Here is an 8980-nt window from a genome sequence, read left to right as displayed (position 1 = left end):
TTACCCACTCGACCAGATTTGAACTTGAAGTTGGGTCTTGGTCACTTGGACCCCAATCTGCATTTTAAAAGATGAATCCTGCTGTATCTTTGCCAACTTACTGGAAGAACAGTTTGAAATTGAGGGTGGTGTAATCAAGGCAGGATGTCTTTGCGTAAGTCTGATTTTAACTGACAATCCAGGGAAGGATTAAAATCACACCTTAAGAACTTTCCCAGAAGATTCATGTATACAATATAATTTTGGAAGTCCAAACTACATTTGATATTACAGATTATGGCTAGCTGAGGGTGTCAGTAGTTATATTTGACACGGGCGGCACAGTGGTTAGCACTGCTGCCTCACAGTGCCAGGGACCCGGGTTCAATGCTGGCCTTTGGCGACTGTGTTGAATTTATACATTCTCCCTGTGTCTGCTTGGATGTCCTCCGGTTTCCTCCCACAGTCCAAAGATGTGCAGGTTAGGTTGATTGGCCATGCTAAATTGCCCATACTGTCCCAGAATCTGTGGGTTAAGCGATTAGTGGGGTAAACACATGGGATTATGGGGATAAGGTCTGGGTGGCATGCTCTAGCGGAGAGTCGGTGCAGATCTGACGGGCCGTATGGCCTCCTTCTATGATTCTAGGATTCTATTGTATGATTCTGTACTGCAGGGATTCTATGATTTGCCTGCACAATCTCTGAAACCTAGGTGCATCAATGAACAAAGTGATTGCAGATTAAAGCCTAATGAATACTTATACTGAAAAAAAACATTAGACTGGTGATGGCATTAAACTGGTAATTACAAATTATTTTTTTCTGTAAAAATATACCTACACACATCGTAAGATTTGTTCTCAGACAAACAAGGAATTAAATGAATAATGCAATGCTTGCATCTAAACTGTAAGATCTTTTCATTGTGTAAGCCAGTTCTAGACTTAACACTTTCAAATGCAGTTGATCTCTAGTTTATCCATATACTAGCATACCAAGAATTAATTTCAAAACCAAAAAGAGAAAACAAAAACCTTTCAAATCTGTACAGAATAAATTACAAAAAGAACATATTAAAGTCAACCTTTTGATTGCACATTTGATATTAGCAGCTAAACAGTCACAAACATGGAAAAGAGATTACTTCTCAACCTATAACTCTAAAGGTATCAATACTGTTGCAGCCACACGGCTATTAGAATATTACCATAAGAGGTATCCATCTACACATGAACTCTTCTTTAAATAACAACGGGGAAATTGGCAATTAGTGTGTTAGACTCCACTTTATTAGCAATAGATTGTTAGCTCTACGGGTAATTGTGTTGTAAAGTTTTAGCTAAAGAATGGAAACTTGTAGAGGATTAAGATTCATGTTGAAACTTGTCCAAGTGAAGGAAATGCCAATTATCAATGTCTGATGATATTTTCAAATTGACAAAGCTAGGCATTGTAGTTATAAAATGTCCTCCCACTGAAATTGCTGAGATACAACTCAATAGCATTTATAGAGCATTCACACATGAAATCCTTTCTCCTGTATGTGGAACATGTGCAGTCTCAAAGTCTGTATACTGCTCACTATTCGTCTCTGATGTCCTATTAATGTGACCCCAATTCTTCTCACGTCACTAGAATGAAAGAAAACAAAACTCATGTGATCTCATACAATGCTAAAGGTTGGAATTTTATGTGAAAACACTATGACCAAGAAGGTACCCTTCTTGTATCTTAATCAGGAATCAATTACTTATTGAGGAAAATAGGAATGAGTGCAAATAGTGATCTCAATGTGTGACAAAAATGACACTGTAGTTATTACTTTTCCCATGCCTACATCAGAAGCCCCAATTTCATAGGGGAGGGGCAACACCTCTTTGGTCGCTCTTGCACCCCCTACACAGGCCACTTACTACCCTCCCCTGGGACCTCTTTCACTTATCTGGGTCTCCAGCTACCAGCATGGGTCACATGCTGATTGGTGCAGTTCCTCTTCCGGTCATTTCAGCACTGTTGCTGGAAAGTCTGGAGAGCTGCTGGCCAACTAATGGGTTGGCAGCTCTATAAGCCAGGTCGTCCTCCTGAGTGAGGGGTGGAAGTCCCACCTTATGCCATTTACACTCTCATTAGAGTGTAAAGAGGCATTGGGTCTGTTGGCGTCAGTGAGGCTGTATTCAGCACTGACACTTTGGATGATGGGTGGGGGGGTTGGGCGGGGGGGTTAGTTGCTACCATGCTAAAAATTCAGGCCTTGGAGTTTGAAGCGAATGAGAGGGGAATGGAAGGTATCTTTATAGTCGCTGGTTGTCGGGGTGTATGAAGCCAAGATAGTGAAACAGCAAGGATAATCTTCAATGCATGGACAATTTAGACATGGATGGGTATGTCAGCTTTCTGATCAAGTCTATATTAGTTTGCAAATATTTTTAGAAAGCAACATTAGCTCATGGTTGCTCATTTTCATAAAGCAATGAGATACCTTTGGAATTTTCCATAGAAAAAGGGGAAGAGAAGGGGGAAGAGAATCCGAGAGCAAATTCACAATCATTTGTTCTTTTATCATTATTTACTTTGAGATTTGCAAATACTGGCATGCTAACAACATAATGTTTGGTAGCCTACATTGCATTGTGTAGCAAACTTAGCCAAACTGGAGGTAGACAGATCAGTGGATCAACAGTAATCTCAGCAATGCCTAAATATGTTTATAGTTACTTCAGGTAATAGTCTAGCCTGCGAACATTGTATTCCTTCCAACATGGTCAACAATTAGTTGCATGGAAATCTAGCTAATGCAGGTCCAAGCTTGATGGACCAGTTGATTATTTGCTGCCCATCAATTTTGAATGTTTGATTCCATCACAGGGACAGTAAATGGCTACAAATAGATGTAGACAGGTTAACTGAGTGGGCAGATGGAGTATAATGTGAGGAAGTGTGAGGTTATTCACTTTGATAGCAAGAACAGAAAAGCACAATATTTGTTAAACGGTGGGAAACTTTTAAATGTTGGTAATTAGGTGGACAAGGAAACAAAAAGTTGGCATGTAGGTAGAGCAAGCAATTAGGAAGGCAAATAGTATTTTGGCCTTCATTACAAAGGAATTGGATTGGAATATAAAGACATTTTGCTACGACTGTATGAAGTTTTGGTGAGGCTACAAGTGGATTACTGTGTTTTTCTCTCCATATTTAAGGAAGGATATCCTTGCAATGGAGGTAGTATAGCGAAGGATCAGTAGGTTGGTCCTGGTATGAAACGTTTTCCTATGATGAGAGTCTGATGAAGTTGGGTCTATATTCCCTGGAGTTCAAAAGAATGAGGGGATGATCTTATTGAAATGTGCAAGATTCTGAAAGGGCTTGACAGGGTAGACACTGAAAGGTTGTTTCCCTGGCTGGGGAATCTAGAACATGGGCACAGTCTCAGAATTTCTTCACATAGAGGGTCACGAATCTTTGGAATTCTCTACCCCAGGGGGTTGTGGGTGCTCAATCATTGAATATATTTAGGGTTGAGAGATAGATTTTTGGTCTCTCAAGGGATCAAGGAATGTGGGGTGCAGGCAGGAAAGTGGAGTTGAAGCTGATGATCTGCAAGGTGTGGAACAATGGAAGTCGTATGCTAGAGGATGATGCTAGGTGGATGGCCTAGTGGTATTATCACTGGACCAGGGATCCTGGGCAATGGCTCTGGGGACCCAGGTTCAAATCCCATCATGGCAGATGGTGAAATTTGAATTCAATAACTATCTGCAATTGATGGCCGTGAAACCATTGTCGATTGTCATAAAAACCCATCACTCATGTCCTTTAGAGAAGGAAATTTGCCATCCTTATCTGGTCTGGTATACATGTGACTCCAGACCCGCAGCAGTGTGGTTGACTCTCAAATGCCCTCTGAAATGAAGGGCAGTTAGGGATGGGCAATAAATGCTGGCCCAGCCAATGATAGCCACATCCCATGAACAAATTTAAAAAAAACACTGAAAAGAGGACATCAATATTGGTAAGAACGGGAGAGAAAATCATTGTATCAAATTCTGTCAAAGACCTTAGAGATATTCAGTGCCAAAATCATTCTGATGATCATTAGGCCAGAACTTCCAAGGTAATTAAAAATTTGAGAATTAACAATATCTTCATTAAGTTAGGAAAATACTGATAATAGGACAATGAATTGAGGTATCATTTGAGGGGGTGGAGAGGGAGATGGTGGGGAGGCAATGTGGTAATGAAGTAAACAGGAGCTTATTTTAAAATAGAAAATGTGAACTGGAAATAAATGAGTTGATCATTTAGGGGTCAGCAACATGCTGGTTAGTGCCCGTTAGGTCAATATGCAATGGATATCGGATGCTCATGGGGACATGGAGACATAGAGACCTGCTGGTGCACCTCTTAGAGGATGATGAAGAAAAATACTGACCAGTACCTACAAATCTGACGGACAAACTACATGAGAATAGTTGGGATTGTCCCCTTTGGAAAGACGGCGGCTGAGGGGTGATCTGATAGAAGTTTATAAATTTATGAGGGGCATAGATAAGGTGAACAGGGCAGAAGTGACAATCACAAGGAGGCACAAGTTCAAGGTAAGGGGGCAAGGTTCAGTAGAGATGTGCGGGTAAAGTTTTTTTTACACAGAAGGTGGTGGGTGCCTGAAATGCACTGCCAATTGAGGTGGTTGAGGCAGATACGTTAGCAACATTTAAGACTTATCTGGATAGGCACATGAACAGGCGGGGAATAGAGGGATACAGGCGGTTGGTCTTGGTAGGACAACGTGATCAGCACAGGGCTGAAGGGCCTTTTCCTGTGCTGTACTGTTCTTTGTTCTTTGTTTGGTAGAACAGAATGGAGCAAAGGAGAGAGATTCTTTACCAAGCTAAATTGGAGGAAAAGGGAATCATCAGAGCGGAGTCAAATACATGTTACAAAGGTCAGTAAATGTTAGAAATCACATTTTAGCAAGTGACAATAAAGAGTTGGAACACTGGAGATTTGTGTTGATCATTTAGGGGTCAGCAACATGCTGGTTAGTGCCCGTTCGGTCAATATGCAATGGATATCGGATGCCCATATTGCCAAGCATGAGGAACTGAAGCTTACCACGGACCTGATCTGGCAAATACAACCTGATACCACCCTCTGCCTAGGGAAGAAAAATGGAAACATGCACACAAAACACATTAAGAATTAAGTATCTATGATTCATTTTAAATTAGGAGTCCCTCCATGATTTGACTGGAATTCTTGAGATTTGAACAGCTTGTTTAGAAGAGGGAGGCCCAGAGAGAGTAAAAATACTCCTGGCTGGCATGTCCTCAGGCTATCTTTCTTTAAAATCCTCCAATAATCAATGCAAGCCAGGGGAACTTAATTCTCCAGTAGCTAACTAGTGCAAAAAATATTATTGTATGGGAAGCCACTGGCTTTTCACTGGCTTCTGATATGTGATATTCCCAGATTAAAGGGATGATCTTTTAAAACAGAGATGAGGAGGAATTTCTTCAGCCAGAGAGTGGTGAATCTGTGGAACTCTTTTCTGCAGAAGGCTGTGGAGGTCAGGTCATTGAGTGTCTTTAAGACAGAGATAGATAGGTTCTTGATTAATAAGGAGATCAGAGGTTATGGAGAAAAGACATGAGAATGGGGATGAGAAAAATATCAGCCATGATTGAACGGTGGAGCAGACTCGATGGGCCGAGTGGCCTAATTCTGCCCCTATGTCTTATGGTCAACACAGCATGCATTATTTGCCTATAGCACTGCTAGATTATTGAAATAAGCCAATCTCACATTATTGGGCAGTATCAGTACTGTTGGATGCAAGCATGCCTCAGGAATATTGGTCCGGGCTCAATTTAGCCAGGTTCACAATTTCTACTCTTTAATGGTGCAAACCATATCCATGCCTCAGTGTAAAATTACGTACCAACAAATGCACATGCTACCCAGGCAGCGGTTTCAGAGAACTGAGCTTTGATCACCCTTAATGATATTATATTCCACTTACTCAATACTCATCCTTGTGACAGAATCCAGAGTTGTGAGGCCTGCAGCCATGAAGTTGTTCTTGTACTGTTCCATTTTGATTGAGTCCAGCCAATCATTTACTGAGACAAAAAAAGAGAATTCTGGGAGTTCACCGGGTGATTCTGGTAATCTGCATGAAAATAAATCAAAGATTATCTGCATTCATTGTCTACAGAATCAAAATGTACTCCTTCTGTTACACACAGAGATGCTTACATTATCTGGATGCTGATCAAAAGGTTTCATTGTTACATGAGATGAGAATTAAATCCAGTTTGACCCAGAACAGCACCAACTAAGCACATTTGAACACCTTTCATTCTGTGTCTGTTTTATAGCCACAGTTAATCTCCTGAACACAAACGGTTGGCGAGATTATTCTCCTTTGCTCAGACCAGCAATCAGTCAGTTACCAAGACCTGAACACTGATTGAGAAACATTTGGAATGAATACAGAGGAAAACAATAAACAAAAGTTATGACAGGAATAGGGCTCACTCATACAAAGATAATTAGTTCGCAGCGTGAAAAAAACCCACTAAATTATTCCCCCCGTACAAAGCAGGTTTATAGCATAAAAATAACCAATTGTGTCAGCCTCGACTCAATCGTGCACTCGCCTCTGAGTTGCAAGGTTCTGGGTTCAAATCCCACTCGGGGGCTTGAGCACAAAAGTTAAGGTTGTTGACACTCCAATGCAGTATAGAGGGAGTGCTGCACTGTCCTTTGAATGAGATGTTAAGCCGCGACCCCATCTACCTGCTCGGGCAGATGAAATAGTCCCATGGCCCTATCTTACAGGTGTGCAGGGGAGTTGACCAAGTATCCTGCTCAACACTTATCCTTTAATCAACATGACAAAAACAGATTTACATTGACAATGCCAGAAGTGTCAGGTTATAACCAGGAAGAAAGAATGAACTGACTGAATTCTCTTTCCCTTGAAAAGAGAATCATAGAAATCATAGAAACCCTACAGTGCAGAAGGAGGCCATTCGGCCCATCGAGTCTGCACCGACCACAATCTCACCCAGGCCCTACCCCCACATATTTACCTGCTAATCCCTCTAACCTACGCATCTCAGGACTCTAAGGGGCAATTTTTTTTTTTAACCTGGCCAATCAACCTAACCCGCACATCTTTGGACTGTGGGAGGAAACCGGAGCACCCGGAGGAAACCCACGCAGACACGAGGAGAATGCGCAAACTCCACACAGACAGTGACCCGAACCGGGAATCGAACCCAGGACCCTGGAGCTGTGAAGCAGCAGTGCTAACCACTGTGCTACCGTGCCGCCCCACGGTAGCACAGTGTTGAGGAATGTTGAGGAATGAACTAAAATTAGGCCTTTAAAATTCCAGAAGGTTTTGATAGATTAGACACGGGGTGGGGGCCAGATTTTCAATCTGGAGAGGGAATCAGGAGTCAGGAAATTTCCCAACATCTCTATCCTACTTCTGCTCCAGCAGTGCTGGAAGGCTGCTAATGCAGAAGAAACCAGGTTAAAAGGCCCACCTCCGTTTGCAGAGACATCAGCCCAGTTGTGCAAGTCAGCATGATGTCAACCTCATCCTCACTCCCTCTTCACCTCCCTCACTCCTTTCATTTCACTTGCCCCCCCTTCAGCTTCTCACCAACCCTCTTCTCCTCAACCATTCCCTCTCAGCACCGCCCCACCTAACGAATCATTCAGTTTCCACTTTATAAACAAATTCATGAGGCCTATACTAATATATTGAAATCATTGAAAAGCTCATAAATCTGTAAAAATAAGCAAATCATTCCTGAATAGACATTTGAAAAATATTGTCCTCTTAGGAGTTCATAAATCTGTCAAAACAAACAAACTCTGTCTCCCCAGGACAGCTGTGTCAACAATTCCTGCAGTGCAGAATCCATTAGTAGTTTGAAAGACAGCAAATCCATCAAGGTGACATTCCATAGCGCAGCAAGGTGAACAAGCTCTGCATTGCAGAATCCATTAGTGATTTGGAAGGAAGTCAATAGCTCAGACATCAGCCAAAGCTTTCATACAGGCAACCAGATGGCTAAGTTGTTCTTTAAAAAAAGAATGAAAGCCATGGTAAAAGTTTCAAAATTTAGCTATTGCCTAGTGGCCACTGTTAGGGTGGCTGGTGGCCACTGCCAGGGTGCCTGGTGAGCACTGTCATTGTGCCAGGTGGGCCCTGCCAAATGGGCACAGCCCCCAACCACCCAGGGGCTTCAATACCCTCTGAGCCATATGGCATGATCGGTGGAGACCAGTAGTGATGTTTGCGCCATGCCCAAAGGCCAGAGAATTCCATGAGATGGGATTGAATGGGCTATGCATACTTCAATGCTACCTTAAATATACTAATTGGCTTTGCGCCCTTTCTAGCTTGCACCACTGGAAAGGGATTGCAAACTGTTTGGTGTCGGGCACGAAACTGATTTTTAGGCTCGCATGCTATTCTCTGGGATCGGTGTGCTCTGTGCCAGGCGCATCCATGTCGGAGAGTCGCCCCCTCCCTAGTCTATGTAACACCACTCGTAATGTAGCCCTTTTAGCCCAGTCATTCTGTTGTCATTCTATTGAACCTGTGCTGCACCCTCCTCAAGGCCTAGCTATCCTTTCTGAGTTGCGATGCCCAGAACTGAATGTGGTACTCTAGATTAGGTATAACCAGAGCTCTGCACAGCTGCAACATAACTCCGACCGACCCCTTTGTACTCCAGCCCTCTTGGGATAAAGTCTAACATTGCATTAACGTTTTGAATTATTCTTTAATACTTGTTCACTCGCTTTCAGTGATTTTTCTGCATGGATTTCTAAACCTCCCTGTTTATCCACAGTTCCTAGCTTCTCACAACTGGGAATGAACTGCGAATTAAACTGGCCATTTAATCATGGGGAGAAGGTTAACAACTTTGGCATCAAGATTAGAAATATATGCTTAAAACACAATCTTAAGTAA

The 8980-nt window shown here is 42.3% G+C and overlaps 1 protein-coding gene across 2 annotated transcripts in view; it reads right to left on the bottom strand.

The window, feature by feature from the left end:
- Positions 1–771: 771 nt before the first annotated feature.
- Positions 772–8980, bottom strand: part of epha6 (eph receptor A6) — a 647719-nt gene continuing 639510 nt past the window's right edge. For both annotated transcript variants that reach the window (XM_078232548.1, XM_078232549.1), the window contains 2 exons: positions 6002–6151; positions 772–1613 (listed from right to left, as the gene is read on the bottom strand). In XM_078232548.1, the coding sequence (XP_078088674.1) occupies positions 1499–1613; positions 6002–6151 (265 nt within the window). In that variant the 3' untranslated portion in view covers positions 772–1498. The remainder of the gene's footprint in view (positions 1614–6001; positions 6152–8980) is intronic.

Source organism: Mustelus asterias, chromosome 17 (genome assembly GCF_964213995.1).
Source record: "Mustelus asterias chromosome 17, sMusAst1.hap1.1, whole genome shotgun sequence".
Classification (NCBI taxonomy): domain Eukaryota; kingdom Metazoa; phylum Chordata; class Chondrichthyes; order Carcharhiniformes; family Triakidae; genus Mustelus; species Mustelus asterias.
This window is presented reverse-complemented; position numbering and strand designations above follow the sequence as displayed.